Source organism: Vipera berus (assembly GCF_964194415.1).
Source record: "Vipera berus genome assembly, chromosome: Z".
NCBI lineage: Eukaryota > Metazoa > Chordata > Lepidosauria > Squamata > Viperidae > Vipera > Vipera berus.
The window spans coordinates 81,657,057-81,674,008 of NC_138205.1; the positions used below are offsets into that span (position 1 = coordinate 81,657,057).

Consider the following 16,952-nt stretch of genomic DNA (forward strand, 5'->3'; position numbering starts at 1 on the left):
GTTCCATTTTACATGGAACTACTTGAAGTTCGACCTGCAGTTGCAACTTCTGTTTAAGAGGTCGATGGGCACCCGTATGAAAAATGCTCCGGCGGCTGGAGCAGAACCCTACTCAGTGTTGCCATCGGGCCCTGGTACCTCTCCTGAAAGTCTCGTCCGGTTGGCGGTCCCTCTGGCGACCTCAACAGCGATGTGGCCTGGTTTTCCACATGCCCGGCACGTGGCTGTCCTGAAACGGCAATCTGCGCGTTGATGACAGCCTCCGCAGCCCAAATACCTTGGGAACAGAACTGCCTTGACAGCTGGCCTTTTTCCTCTTTCATGATGCCGCTGAATGTTGTCGACTTCGTGATCGGAGCCGGTGTCTTCCACATGTTCACCGTCCTCGTGGTGTGTTCACCGTCCTCGTGGTGGACGGTTTCTGTAGATGGCACACTTTTGGAGGGCCGCAATGCCTTCATGGCTCCTCCAGCGGCTTCGTCCACCATAACTTCCTTTAAGGCCTCTTGAAGTGAGAGTCTCCTTCACAAAAAGTTTTTGTTGGAGCTCTCTGTTCCTGACTCCACAGACTAAACGGTCTCTTAGTCGCTCCTCTAGGTCGGAGAAATTGCGAGTCGCGAAGCTTGATGAAGTGCTGCGATGAATTCTGTCGCCATCTCGACGGGTTGTTGTTCGCGTTGTTCGAAGGCGTGCCTCCATGCTATCACTGATAGCTTAGGCTCAAAATGGTTGTGGAGTTTCTTCTTGAGGTCAGCATACGTGATGGTTTCTAGAAGTGCTGGGGTTACCAAGTTCTCAGTGATATTGAAGATGACTGGGCCACACACGCAGAGGAGGGTCGCGGCCTTCAACACATCTTCACTGACTTGATTTGCACGCAGGTAGTTCTCTACCTGGGAAATGTAGGACGACCATCTCTCTGGGTGCGTCACGTCAAATTCTTCAAGCTTTCCAACCTTCGCCATGGTAAGAAGTCTTTGCGGCTCGTGTCTCACGTTGCCTTGTGCTGCTGGCTTCTGTGTTGGCCCTGGGACTGATCCTCAGGGTGGGGTGGTCTCCAGCGTGGCTTGCTAGGCAGACGGAGGGGGGGGGAACGCTGTTCCCTACCAGACTCTCTGCTGTCCCACCCCCTAGTGACTTCAGGCTCATACGATGAAGCAGCACATCCCTCCCTCATCGCCAGTGTTGTGTAGCCGGTTCTTTGCAGATATTGAGCGAGACAGAAGGTCCAAAACAGCAACAGGCTTTATTGAAGGTCAAACATAACAGAAGCAACAAGTGAGCTGCTGTGCAGCTATTTATACGGTTGGCCAATAAGCGGTGACCAATAGGTATGAAGCAGAAGTTTCCCGCCCAAAGACCTACTTAGCCGGCTAGAGACAACCAGTCTGGGCCAACTAGCAACCGTTATAAGCATACATGTGAACTAGCACTTAGCAATTGAATTCAAGCAATTAGCAAGCAGTGCAACATAAGCAAACACTTACACATATGCAAAAAGCTAATATATTAGATATATCATGGAAGAAAGGTCTGTGATTTCCATTTTCAGGAGCAAGAGAGGTGAAAGTTTACAAGTTCTGTTTTTCAGATGGGATCCCTCTGAGCCTCTTCCTGGAAATTCATTTAACCTCCAAACTACTCATTAGTTAGCCAAAAACTAAAATATTTCAAAAAGACTATGTAGTTTGAAGTAATGCCACTGATTTATTGGTCTATATATGTTGAGAGTTTTGTTTTTATTTTTAGTTATTGATTTAATTGTTCCATGGACATTTTATTATATTCTTTTTATGTTGCTCTGTAAACCATCTAGTCTTTATTGCAGTGGAGATAAATTTAACAAGTAAATAAAATATTTGGACGACATACAAAAAGCAAATACAAAAACCATTCTAATATATAACTATGCTACGGTTACAAGTATTTTAGATATTTAAATGTTTTAAAAGGGATGGACCAGCAACCAGCCTTCTGCCACATTTTATAAAAAACAAAAAAGCTCTGGCACACCATATCTAATTAATTAATCCGTAATAAACTGCCACTGATGACACTGTATCCCTCATTAATGAACACTGAAATTTAACGTTTCACCGATAATCGTGCAGCCTGATTTCTGGTCTATCTATAACTTCCTCAGTACATACATAACACTAAATAGACCGTGGCCTTAAAACTTTATGATCTTGAGCTTTGCTGATGAGATGCGGAGACATTAAAAATTAAGAGCTCAATGAAGGAGAAAAGAAACCCTTTTCGCTATTAACCAACTAAGCCACTCTAGACGTTATCTTATGAAGCATTTTTCAACAGTCGGGAGTCACAGGTCTGCACCAACTATATCAGCCCAGGCGCTTATGACCAGCAGCTTACCTCACGCGGCGAAGGTGCGGGAAGACAAGCCGCAGAAATCGAACTCTCCCATTGGCTACTCTTGGATGGCGCTTCCCTCCTAGGACGCACGCGCATTTCCTTTTCTCTGCCGAGGCCCCTCCTTATCCTGCGTTTCCTTTCCCGCTGTCGTCCTCGGACTACGGGCTGTTGTTGTCAGTACGTTTCGTCGCCCGCCGTGGGACGGATGAAGCGCGAGCCTAGTCCGTTGGGCGCAGATTCTTCGGAACTTACAGGAAAGGGGTGCGGGCCACGAGACGCATAGCGATCGGCTGTCCTCCGTAGTGGCTGGTTGGCGCTTCTTCGCTAAAGAGGCCGGTCTGCGTTCCTCTGTCCGGTGCGTTTGTAGGCGGCGAACGCTGAAGTGGAACCTCCGCTTTCCATGCAGGGAGCGGCGGTTAGAAAGTCGAGGCCGCGACAAAAGGAAAGCCTGCCGCCGTCACCAGTGGCGAGAGTAAGTTGCTAAGGGCGGGGTACGAGACAGACCCAGTTTGGCCTTCTCTTTCTGAGGCCTACCGGGGCAGGTTCCTGTAAGGAACGAGCAGCTATTGGGGATGGGAGGACATGAGTTCCCCAGATTCTCGCCGTCATTCCCGAAGGCGCCCAGAAGGAACCGTATAGGTACGGTTCATGTGCTTCTCCTCTCGCGTTCCCCTTTTGCAGTAGATGGGCGAGGCGAGGAAATACGTATATCTACGAGACACGGAGAGAGACGGAATGGGGAGGCTCTTTGCGTGTAATTATAGTGTCCCCGAGAGCACGCCTGGTGGGTTACAATTCGTTTATTGTTTGTGATTGTCAGCAATTACAAGGGGAAGGTGAAATTGAGTTTAACCTCTTCTTGTCCCCTTGGCATCGCTAGCGTTTTTGTTTCCATTTTCTTCCCCCAATCCTCAGCAGTCCGAGGAACAGCATTCTTGCTCCCCTTCACCCACCCACCCCGCTATGCATTCGTCCGGCTTAGGTGGCAGATAAGAAATTCGTATATTCGAACTGCAGATCTGTTTGGGTGATGACAGTGCATCTTATTTCTGCAAGCTGGATAGGGAGCCAACAGGTTTGTTCAGAATGAGCATAGCAGTCTTTATTTTTTTGTGCACAGAGCTGTCTTCTGTGAAAGTGCTTACATAGCGTTGTCATGCCAAAAACACATTATGGCTTGATGATTTCTTTGGCAAACAGCCATTTTTCTAAGCTGCATCAATTTATGTTTTATTTGCCATCTTTGACACAGGCATCAGACCTGTGGAACGTCTTTATTTGTTTATTCACTTTCTTCTACTTAATTGAAGCAGATGAAAGAGCATGGAACAGGTTTTTTTATAGTTTAGACTATATCTTATTGATTGAAAAGAAAATTATATTAATTGGAATGTTATTGTTTATAATTATTTAATATCCTTATTTTAAAGTGCAATGTACAATGAATTGTGCATATATTAAAGTCTCATTCTTTGAACAAATGCTTGAAATATTTCTTGAAAATATTTTTGTAGCTTAGATTTTAAAGCTTACTCTTTTAGAAGTTAAAATACATTTTTTTAACAAAAGGTAGTTTGATTAACTATTGTTCTCCCACAATTGGCTAATATCAATATGAATCCTTCAGAAAGATATGAGACAACTGTTTAAAGCCTGCCCTCTAGTGCAATTGTACTTACCTATATAAGATTATTTTTATGTATCATTTATGGGGAATCACAAGAGTCAGCATTTTGATGTAGGGAAGTGGGACAAAATAAGGATTTGGCACAGTACATATGGTCTCTGAAACAGATAAACCTGCTTGGAAAATGATACTCTTAGGAATGTAAGGCTTACTCTCAGAACCAAAAAATATAACTGATTTTTTTTTCTGTTACTGCCAGCTGTAGTGATTATGTTGTATGGCCTTTCACACTGATAACTTCTCATCAGAAATACACAATTTGGCTTAGCTTATTTAGATAGTATAATTAGGGACTATATAGAAGACCTAACTGAACATTTTTACAATGTTTAATTTTCTAGACTATAGTATGTAATGAATATGTGTGTGTATAATGTGTGTATGCATATATGTGTACTCTAATGAAATCCATAAAGCTGAAAAGTTTCTATTCATTTGTCCTGTACTATATGTAATTATAATACTAATGTTTTGGATTTTTTTTAAAAATAGAAAAATTAGAGTTAATTTGATACATGGTGATTGTCAAGAGTATTTACTGAAATATCTAGGTGACCAGATGATATAAAATACTTTTTTGTTTGTTAAATAGGATAGACATTTTTATTATTCAGTGTAAACAATCACAATTTATTTCTCTTTTATGTAGTTTGTTATTCAGAGAACACTTTATGACAAGTTTGTCTAACTTCATTTAATTCATCAATTGCCCTTCTGGTGCACTGGCAACATTTTCTGGATGCCATTTCAGTTGCATTTAATATATTTAGACAGATACCAAATAGATGTAGCAATTGTTTGATCATTCTTGCTTGACAAATTCTTTCATAATATTGTTTTCCCATTTTATTGTCCTGTTCTAGAATAGAATTTATTTAGTTTTATTAGGTTATTGCAAGTGTGAGCACTTGCACTTGAACTTGCAAGTGCGAGCACTTTTCTCTGAGCACTAATATAAAGTTCAGTACTATTTAATAAAATAGTAAAGTAATATAGTATTTTATTTTTTGTAATATACTCAGTGTTTCACTGAAGTGGCCTCCTGTTCTCCTTCAAACAATTTTCCTACATATACAAGAGTATAATATGCATTATAACATGATTTCATTGATGTTCTGTGCAGTTTGTAGCAGTATTTTAATTAACAAAATAAAATTTTAAAAATTTGAATGTAGAAAATTCACTTTCAGTATAGATGAAAAACACTTTCAACTGAGTCGAGCCATAGAGAAATATAATGGTTTTTGTAGTAGAGATAGCACAGTCTTTCTAGAAAATGCCATAATATTGAGTAAATAGATAATCTATTCCATCTTGCTTTAAAAGAGAACATTGTTTCCACAACTCTAGATTTTTGTATTTTTAAAATATTAATGGGGAGAAGGGTCAGAATTGTAGCACTGAAAAGGTTAACTTCATTGGTCATTTTGCAGTAATTAATGTCCTGGCCTATGGGGGTGGGTTGCTCATCCTTAATGGGAAGTAGCTTTGGAAAGTGTGCAAGAAAGCCAGATCAGGAAGGACTTAAGCTCTAGCTAGCCAATGTCATAATCATGACCCAAGTGTATATCCTTCCCTAACCTCAGTTATATCTCTCTGTGTGCATATGTATATTTGTCTATGTGTTGTTTCTGTAAAGACACATATACATATATATTTTTGGCATCATGGATTTCTGGTAAAACACCTGTACTGGAATGTGCTGTGGACATCAGGCATGTAGTTCTTACTATATGCTATGAGGAAATTATTAAATTTGTTGATTGCTTCTTTTAGCTGATTTGATATTGTCTTAGAGGCATATTTAAATCTTTGACTGCTTAGAAGATTAATTAAAAATAATGGAATAGTTATGTAAATAACTTAAACAATGTAATTAAAAAGGATATGCATATTTGTAAAGGGATTGTGAAGTGTACCTCTAATACAGATTTGTAAGTAATTTCAATTATAGTTGGACCACATATTTATTAATCTGTGTTTTATTAATTAATGGTTCCTACAACTCTGTAAAACAATTCCCCATCTTTTAGATAATGAATGTCCACTAACCAGCTTTTTTTTTGGGGGGGGGGATTGGAAGCATAAAACTTACTGCAAGCATTCCAGTATTTCAAGTAGTCTCATGCAGAATTCTTTTTTTTGGTCTGTTTCCATGATTTTAATATATTGGCAAATAACTTATCCCAAAACTAACAATGAATTAAATAATTGACCATGCTCCAAGAAATTCTAAAACTTTACTACTTAGAATTTTCCTGGAAGTTATCATTACAAAGAATTTCTGAAGATCTTAACCTTCAAAATTTGTACAGGCTGAATTGTTACTATGAGGATAATACCAGAATTTCTCTTTGGCAGATATGTTCTTTATTTGTAATATGTTATATATTTTCTTGATTCTGATAAAAAGTATATAAAAGACAAAATCAGAAATAGAAAAGATTGGGAATAAGAAAGAAATTGGTCCCATTCAGAGATATTATCAAAAATATCTGTGACCCTTGGCTTCGAGGATTTCCTAAAAAGGTACATTTGGAAAAGATATCAGTGATAAAACCAAGTCTCCAAGAATATATTCCCATAATGTATATGTCCTGTGTGTCCTTCATTGTAGAGCATTATATACTAATGGCAAATGTGCAGGATGATGCAATTAAACATCCAGTCTCCAAATATTTTTTAAAAATAAGGAAAGTTTGTTGTAGAATTAGAACATAACTATTAGAATTAAAATATAGTGATTACTAGAGAGAAAGTTCCTGTTTGGGTATAGAAAAGAATGAAGTATTAAAAGCCTCCATTTTTTTCCTTCCATGTATTCAATTCAGTTTTTATATATGTTCTAAGGCGGAGTATCAAACTCGCAATGTCACGTCATGTGTCACGATGTATCATGACTTTTTTTCCATTGCTGGCAATGGGGTGGGTGCAGTTTCAGCATATCGCATCCGGCCTGTGGGCCGGCAGTTTGACACCCCTGCTCTAAGGCTACACAGTAATGTTTATGATTTAAGATTTTTTTTAATAGAAAGCAATATATTTTTCTTGACAGTTTATATGTCCTTCCAAATGAATTTTAGGATGACAGTTTATGTATATATTCATATAGTGGTTTTTTGTGAGATTTATATAACTCCTTTAAATATAAAACAATTATGGCGGCTAAGTAAATATTTTTATGTAGGAAATAACAGTGGAAGATGTGAAACTGGTCTTGGTACTGGATATAGAAATGTCAGCAGATGAATCTTCTAAAAATATGAAGAAACCTTGCAACTGGATGATCAAAGCATAACTAAGATGTTACCTTTGAGAAGAGCATTTCCAAGGTTAGTAGACCCCAACTTATTCAATATAGATTTTATTTCACTTGGAGATTTGTCTTAGTTGTCACAATGATATAAAAAAATGTATACAATTCTAATATGGATCGTCATCTGACAATGGACCATTAAAATATTTATTTTCTTCTCATTACAAATGTATATGCAATGACAAAAGATTATGATCTATTGCAGTTCTCTTTTAGGAAGGACAGGATTAAAGTGAGAAAAAAGAGATGGGCCAGGTCAAGCTGTTGAGATGACTTTTTCTAACCTGGGATTAGCAGGATCTACATTTTTTTAAAAAAATGTTTTAATTTTGTTTTACTTTAATCATAGTTGATAATATGCTGCACATTTTTCTTGGAAAGGCCTTGGCTGTACAATTTGACTGTATTATTCCTGATAGTTTATTTTTCCATTTTTTAAAAAAATAATTAATACATAATTGACTATGATAAGCATTGAAATCTAAATATAACATTTGTCTCATGAATCCGTCTTTCTAGTAATTTGTGTAAATTGCATAGTTTTATATTATGACCCCATCCTCTCTGTATACACAGAGAGAGATGCACAAAGAGAGACACAAGAATACACATGCAAATGGTTGGGGTTTAGAGAAATTACCTATAGTGAAGAGAAAATATAGAAATAAGCAAAAAGTACAGACAATTACAGATAATCCTTGATTTACATCCATTCATTTAGTGACTGTTCAACATTATAACAGCACTGGGAAAAACATTTTTCACACTTATAACCCTTTCAGCATCTCTGTGATCACGTAATCAAAATTTGAATATTTGGCAATTGGTTCATATTTATAATTATTGCAGTGTCCCAGGGTCATCTGATTTTCTTTTGCAACCTTCTGACAAGCAAAGTCAATTGGGAAACCTTCACTTAACAACTGTGTTACTTACTTAACAACTGGAGTGATTCACTTAACAGTGGTGGCAAGAATGATCATAAAATGGGGCAAAATTCTCTTAACTGTCTTGCTCAGCCACAGAAATTTGGGCTTAATTGTGGTTGTAAGTTGAGAATTACCTGTATGATAGATGCTTTGTTATTCTCTCGCTCTACTCTGTTCCTATAAAAGAGTTTTGTAATATAAAATAAATAGATAAGTATAAAATTATCTGATTTTATTAGAAAATATGTCAGATATTCATCCTGAAATTTTATTGACTAGTATTTATTTATTTATTTATTTATTTATTTATTTATTTATTTATTAAATTTGTATACCGCCCTTTTCCCGAAGGACTCAGGGCGGTGAACAGGGCAATACATATCAAAAACAAGATACAAAAATTAAAAACGATTAAACAAAATGCCCACGAATAAGTTAAAACACATTAAAAATAGGTTAAAACACATTAATAAAACCCAACCCCATCCCATCAGGCCAGGCCAGCTTGTTCGAAAAGGTAGGTTTTGAGATCGCGCCAGAAGGAGCGGAGGTCAAGTGCCATCTGGAGCTCGACCGGAAGATGGTTCCATAAATCCGGCGCGCCCACAGAGAACGCCCTCCCCCTGGGGGCCACCAGTCGGCATTCTTTGACCGGTGGCACCCTGAGGAGGCCCTCTCTGTGGGAGCGTACTGGGCGGAGGGACGTTGACGCCGGCCGCAGGTGCTCCCCAAGGTATTCCGGACACATGCCATGTAGGGCTTTGTAGGTCATTACCAACACCTTGAATCTCACCCAGAAGACAACTGGAAGCCAATGCAGCTCACGGAGCAGAGGTGTAACATTTGGCAATCTTTTCAGCAGTTTTCAGATTTCTTAATATGTTTTAAGTTCAGGAAATAGCAGTCATCTGTTAAAATTTTTGTGGAATTAGCTTTCTTTCCCCCCCCCCCCCATTTTTTTCCTTCTAAACTGCATAATTTAATGATTCAACTACTTGGAGTGTTAGATAAACCTTGTCTGTGTCTATGATATTTCTAAACTGACCAATCTAAATTATTCAAATTTCTTTCAAGAAAATTCTTTTATACTGGGCTCTTTCATTAAAAAAAGTACAACGCTTATACATAGCAGAAATGTTTTTTTAAATGTACATTTATAATAATTTTATTTCTGATTTTTTAGGTGTGTCTGGCAGCGAAGATGACTTGTATGTCTATTTCAGAGATCCTTATATGAAAAAAAACAAGTTTTATAAAGTGTCGGCATTACTACTTGGAGAGTATGGCGGGTTTTAAACGAGGATATGATGGAAAAATTGCTGGATTGTATGATTTGGATAAAACCTTAGGCAGAGGGCATTTTGCTGTGGTGAAGCTTGCCCGACATGTATTTACAGGTGAAAAAGTGGCAGTAAAAGTAATTGACAAGACCAAGTTAGATACTCTTGCCACTGGACATCTTTTCCAAGAAGTCAGATGTATGAAACTAGTGCAACATCCTAATATTGTTCGTCTGTATGAAGTTATTGACACCCAGACCAAACTTTATCTGATCTTAGAACTTGGTGATGGAGGAGATATGTTTGATTATATCATGAAACATGAAGAAGGTCTTAATGAAGATCTGGCAAAAAAATATTTTGCTCAGATTGTTCATGCTATATCCTACTGCCATAAACTGCATGTTGTTCACAGAGACTTAAAACCAGAAAATGTTGTCTTTTTTGAAAAACAAGGACTTGTGAAATTAACTGATTTTGGGTTTAGCAACAAATTTCAACCTGGGAAAAAACTTACAACAAGCTGTGGCTCTCTTGCATATTCTGCTCCTGAAATTTTACTTGGTGATGAATATGATGCACCTGCAGTAGGTAAGTTAATGGACTATTAAACAAAATCTTAATTGCTACATTTTTGTGTTCAGATGAGCTATTCTTGAAAAATTATTCAGTGTTTCCCAATTTTATGTCATCCAAGAACTGCAGTTTCCAGAATTCACAGCTAATAGGCTAAAAAAGAATTCTGAAAGTTGCAATTCTAAGACATTTTGAGGATACCTTGTTATGAAAGGGGTGGATTTAATTATTCGAAGCGTACATTTTAAAAGATATTTGTGTCCTTTCATTGTATTAATCTAGTGTTAGAGGCAAGTAATCAGGTATCCTCCAGATATTTTGGAACTGCAAATTCATTTAAGCTTCAACTATATGATCAGCAAATTTCAAACAACTGGAGACTATAGCCTATTTCTGTTATTTTAAGGGTGACTCCTAAAGTTAACTACAGTTAACTCCTAGTACAGTTAAAGTTAACTACAGTTAGTTAGTCCTCGACTTATGACCACAATTTAGCCCAAAATTTATGTTAAGTGAGACATTTGTTAAAGGGAATTTTGCCCCATTTGCGACCTTTCTAGCCATAGTTGTTAAGTAAATCACTGCAGTTGTTAAGTTAATAACAAGGTTGTTAAGTAAATCTGGTTTTCCCATTGACTTTGCTTGTCAGAAGCTGTTCACATGACCCCAGGACATTGCAGCTGTCATAAATTTGACCCAATTGCCAACCATCTAAATTTTGATCACATGACCATGTGGATGCTGCAACAGTCATGAGAAAAATGGTCATAAGTCATTTTTTTTCAAGGTCGTAATTTTGAATGGTCACTAAAACTGTTGTAAGCCGAGGACTACCTGTAATCATGGTTAAAAGCTGACACATTCTATGATTATATTATCTCAAATATACTGTGCAATTTACAATGGGTGCTAGATAATGTTCACTTCATATATAATATAGTTCAGTATGTATTTAATAGCATCTTAACCAGTGGTAGAATTCAGCCGGTTCACATCACTTTGGCAGAACCGGTAGCTAATTTTCTTTGTTGACCAGGCCCAGAATGGACTTCTGGAAGCAGCATCCACACGGAGAACCAGTTGTTCACATATTTGAATCCCACCACTGATCTTAACTTATGAACAAATAACCAATTTTGCACTCACAAGTACAGTTCAAATACTTGCATTACCTCTCTGATTTAGGAGTACAACATAAGTGTTCTGGTTACTGACTTCTCTTATAGTTGCATTTATGTGGAAGTAGCCTCTAATTTTCAGCAAAAAATCTTCAGTTGTTTCAATCATGTATTCTTTCATTGTGACTCTTGCCGTTGTCATTGACTATTGTTGAGTTTTCAAACTGTGCCCCCAAATTGTGCCCCCAACTTTGAACAAGAGAAACTAAGGCAAAAAAGGGGTGTATACAGCTACCTTTCCAAAGTTAAATGGGCTTGTTCTCATGAAAAAACATGTCTGCAGTTTTATGAATCAGGATTGGTTTGTTTAATTTAATTTAAAAATCCTGGGGTACTTCATTTTATTACATACAAACACACAGAGCCTAGTTGTGGTCACATTTCTATTTGATAATTAAAAATATTGTAATCCATATGCTATTGAGATAATTCATCTTAAAATAGTTGGCTCCCAGCTCTTGTCTTCTTTCCCCAGAATTTAGTTTAAAAGCTGTAATGCAACTTTTTCATTATCAAACCTTCATCCATTGGGAATTGTAACTGCTTCATGAAATTATAACTTCATTCAAGGGTTCCAGATAGGATCCATGTTTCAAATAACAAAACACATAACCAGTTACGACCATCTTCAAGTTTATATCAAAGGCCTATGGTTCACAATTGTTCAAATCCATATTGTATAAATTTGATTTACTGAACATGAAAAAAGGATGGATATAATAATTTGCTTCAGTAGGCAGCTAAAATGTTTACTTACTTTAATTGCACTATGGTGACAGATATTTCCTCTCTAAATGTATGAATCTATTGTTTTTTCCTCTCAACCACATATTTTGGATACTTGGATTTCTTGAATTTCTGTGGTTTTTCTAATGTTGCTAATTTCCTTTATTATACATGTAGTATTATCAGTGAAACAACATTAGGCTTAATTCTTACAAGCCAAGTATTGTACAACAGTTAAACAGGAAATCCTTTACTAAAATAGTAATTCCCCCACACAAAAAAGGAAATGGGCAGGAAAGAGTGAGCACATAGTATATATAATCAAAGTAGATAGAAAAGAAATAGTTGCTGGGAAAATGTTACATGAAAGTTTAGTAATAACTGAAATTGATTTACAATTGAAAGTCTTTTTTGCTTTCATGTGGCCATTGTGTGAGAAGTATTTCAGTTGGATATGTGACTTCAAAGTTCTCCTTTTATAAGTAGAAAGGTAACTGGGGTCTAAAGGGTAACATAAAAAAGATAAATTTGTCCTGAAAATGCCCTGACAAAAGTCTGAGACTAATATAGTCAAAAGTTAAGATACTGAGTAAAACAAATAAAAATTTGTTTGACACTTCTAATGGTAGCAATAAATATGGAGGTGAAGAAATTGGTATGTTCTTGAGATTTTTTGACCATGTATATTAGGATATCCACACAGTTTCATACAGCTACCTTAACCTATCCATTTCAATTTGGTCTACTTTTCGACTGCAGGTCATAACAATACAGCAGTTAAGATAAATGTTAACCATAAAATATGTTAGAATACATTAAACTCAAATAAAATGAATGGAGTATTATTTAATAAAAGGTTCAGAACATTTAATGAATGTTCATCAAATCTTTCCCAAATCTATTAAATATTGTATAAATCAGGCCAAAATTGCTCCTCTTTGAAGGGCTCTAAAACTGAATTGAAGAAGCTTTTTGGATGAGAATTGGAATGTTTCTAGGTAAAAAAAAAAGTCCAGTTGCCTTTTGGGGAAAAAAAAAACCTTTAGGGCCCCCGTGACTTGGGATGATTGAGAATCTTCATGGACACAAGAGTTCCAATTTTTTCCCATGATTAGAAGCAGAAATAGGGCAATATAAAAAAGTTAAAAATCTGTAATTTTGTTAGAACATAATACTAATTATATGGTCTTTGAATTAGTTGCTTAAAGTTTTTGTAATACATTATTAGGAAGTCCTATTCAAATGGAAAGTAGGCATTTTGAATAATAAATTACTAAGTAAATTGTATATAGTTGGAAAGATAAATTTGTGGTATGCATATCTGTCAGTGATTTAAAAAATGCTACTTGTTTGAAATGTTTCATGTGAATTTCCTTTTTAGTATTTGTCATGTCTGTTACTGTCAAAAATCTTACTTTTCTGGAAGATCATTAGGAAATGATGATCTGGTGATAAATCATTTGGATGAGATTGGCCTGCACTAATAGTTTCAAGCTACATAATATTAATAGTATCTTATATAATTAATCTTACTTTGCAGATAATTTTTTCATGGTATTTTTTTAAAAAAATGTGGATTTACAGGAGAGTCCCATGAAAGTGTGTTATTCACTGATTTTTCCTGCAGTACCACTCCCTGCCATCTGGAGATTGCATTATGTTATAGTAAATTATTCACAAATAATTTTTCTGTGATATTTTAATGAAAATAAAGATTAATATGAGAATCCCACAAAACATTTATTCACATAACGTTTCTGTAATACCACTCCCAGGCACCTGGAGTTCTTATTATATCATAGTAATGCTTACTCCTTTATGCTGACAAAATATCTTTGTAGTTAGTCCAACAGGTATATCTGATGAATGTTACAGGTAATTAATTTCTAAGGCTATTAAAAGATTCTGCTCATGGCCACTAATATGACTAAAGATGTATAATCGTTTTTTATTTATATGTTTTTAGAAATTAGTAACAAAGTATAGTATGCCTCCTTTGTCATGATGCAATTATATTAAAAAGACAGGGTTTTTTACTGATTAACATTTTCTTTCATTAAAGAACAATTTATTAATTCTTTAAGGATTCAATGTAAAATACATTAGTTGTCAGTTTTGTTTGGCATTCTTTTCAAAATAAAACAATTGCATTTTTAATAATCTGCACAACAAAATCCACAGTAAATTTTGGAGCCCTCTACTTACTAGATTTGTGACAAGCATGAAAGAGGTAGTCAGTGACGAAGTTTGGTTTCCATAGCAGTGACTTAATGTTATGTAAGGAGTAAGGAAATTGCATGTATTTGCCTGGTTGTCATGGCTTTGAGAATCTGGCTGGAACAACTTTCACAATTGGGGTGTTTCAGAAGCATTTGAAAAACAGCAAATGCTAACCAGAAGCTATAAATTTAATACATTACAATTCCAAATTACATACTGTGTAATTATATATTTAAGAGTTAAGACTTTCCTTAAATGAAGCATTATGTTTTAAATCACTGATGTTCCTAATATTTTTGTAGACTCAATCAGATCCATTGTTTAAGGGTATTTAATAGAATTTTTAATTTGTTTTTGATAAATACTTGGATTCCCGATACTGCTCCAGAGTTTTCATGAAGTTTTGTTGCCTGACTGTTTGCTAATGGGAGCAACCAATCTAAAAATAACTAAAATCATGGTAGTGAAAGTTTTTTAAGTGAATGCTAAGCGAGGTAGAGAAATATTGAGAAAACTTTTAAGTTAAATAATTTTTGGTTTCCTACTTAGTAACAAATACACAAATATTTTTTCTTCTGTATAAGTTTTGATTGCTTTGATTAATGTAAAATTGTATTTCCAAATGGTCACAATTGTTTTAGTTAAAGCCCAGCAGCAAAGCTCTTGCCATTTATCTTTTTAATCATAATCTGAAAAAAAATCATAGAGGTCCAATTAATACAGAGGTCCTTAATGTTTTGGACACCAGGGACCGGTTCCGTGGAGAGAGGTTTTTCCACAGACCGGAGATGTGTGGTTTTGTGTGCTAGTTGCATCCCGTGGATGGGGCTTTGCTTGTTTGTGCGTACTGATTGCTAGCATGCTGCGGCCCAGTATTGGTCGATGGACTGGGTGTTGGGGACCCCTGAATTAATAGGAAAGACTTTCACTTTAGATATTTTAAGGAGTTTTGCCCTGCATTTTAATGAATAAATGGACCTGCCTGTTAACAGGTTAGACTGCTAATCCATCTGACCTAGACTTTTTTATTCAAATGTGGGTTCTGTTGACTTGTGCTTTATGACAGGAAGATATTTTTTAAAAAATGGCATTTTAATTCTATTCAAATGCACAATACATAGCCTACAAAATATAAAATACCCAATTAAGAAAATACAGAAAAAGGGAAAAGGAAAACAAAGATAAACAAGAAGTGTTTATTCAGTATTCATACAAAAAGGCTTGATAGAGGTCTTCAATGCTATAACATTTAACGTTTTGTAGGCATCTACAGAATTTAAGAAAACATTCCTAAATGTAGTCTCCCGTAGGAAAAGTTCGTACACAAGCAATTTCAGGATCTCTAGTTCTCTATGCAGTAAGACTGTCCCTGTTGTCAATGCTTAACTAAATAATGAACATGTAGTTCTCATTTAGCAACTGTCTCAGTAAATAACCATTCACAAATATAATGGTATCAATAGTACTAAACAATAATAAAAATAATTTTCTGAGTTATGAGTATCTTATGCTCAAATTTCTGCACCTGAGAACACATGTTGTAATGAGAGTAACAGTGGCATTTTTGCATGATAGAAGTTTTTAATCTAGATAAGCTGGTAGCTACTAGCAGTCTTTGTAACACCTCTCTCTCTCTCTCTCCCTCCCTCCCTCCCTCCTTCTCTTTCTTTCACATGGTTTGTTAAGGGATTATGTCATTGGAACCAATTGCAGTTGCTAAATGAGGACTACCTGTCCTCATTTTTGGCTTCTTTGTTTCTTGATGTTTAGAAATTTAAATATAAGCAAAACTTAAATTTGGCTTGGTAGCTGCTTGGCAGTCAGAGCAGTTGTTTTATTATTTGTTTTGACTGATAGGATCACCAAACCTGAAAAATTCAAAGTGAATTATGTTAAAAATTATAAAAAGAAAAAGTGAAGTATAAAAATTAAAATATTTCATGTAAGTGTTCCAGTCCTTATCTAGTTAGTTATGATCTTGTAAATTCTGACTAATTAAAATGTTTGGTCAAATAGTATATAAATATTTTCTGTCTTGAAGTTTAAAATTCATTATCTTTTCCTAGATATATGGAGTCTGGGAGTTATTCTTTACATGTTGGTATGTGGTCAACCGCCTTTTCAAGAAGCAAATGATAGTGAAACTTTGACCATGATAATGGATTGTAAATACACAGTACCATCTCGGGTGTCCAAAGAATGTAAAGAGTAAGTAAATTATTCTATAAAATGCCTTATAATTAAAAACATAATGCCAGTTCTTCAATATATGGGCAGTAAATATAGTGGTGAAGACTGGGCAACTCAGTTTATATTCTCATTTCACCACAATGAAAAAAATCACAACCCCTCCTTCCTTTCTTTCAATTTAATCTATATCAAGATTTCTTCAAGGATATGGAAGAATTCTATATGCTATGTTCAATTTCTTAAAGGAGAGGCAGGATATATATGTTAAAGAATGAAGTAATTTATCCTCATTCTTCAAAATATCCACATATTTTTGAACATCCTTTTTTCTATTTAATACGTTTTCCCCCCTTTGTTTGCATTCTGTGATTGGTTCTGGTTCTAGAAGACATTGTAGATTAAAATCCTGTCATAGAATAGCTGTAGAGCAGCTGTAGCTGGTCCAATGAAAAAATGTACAAAAGAAATGGTTTG

The 16,952-nt window shown here is 35.8% G+C and overlaps 1 protein-coding gene across 9 annotated transcripts in view; it reads left to right on the top strand.

The window, feature by feature from the left end:
- The first annotated feature begins 2,581 nt into the window (after nucleotides 1-2,581).
- Nucleotides 2,582-16,952, top strand: part of SNRK (SNF related kinase) — a 44,235-nt gene continuing 29,864 nt past the window's right edge. For all 9 annotated transcript variants that reach the window (XM_081345071.1, XM_081345068.1, XM_081345070.1 and 6 more), the window contains exons 1-4: nucleotides 2,582-2,848; nucleotides 7,251-7,395; nucleotides 9,492-10,179; nucleotides 16,355-16,496. In XM_081345071.1, coding sequence (XP_081201197.1) covers nucleotides 9,591-10,179; nucleotides 16,355-16,496 — 731 coding nt within the window. In that variant the 5' untranslated portion in view covers nucleotides 2,582-2,848; nucleotides 7,251-7,395; nucleotides 9,492-9,590. The remainder of the gene's footprint in view (nucleotides 2,849-7,250; nucleotides 7,396-9,491; nucleotides 10,180-16,354; nucleotides 16,497-16,952) is intronic.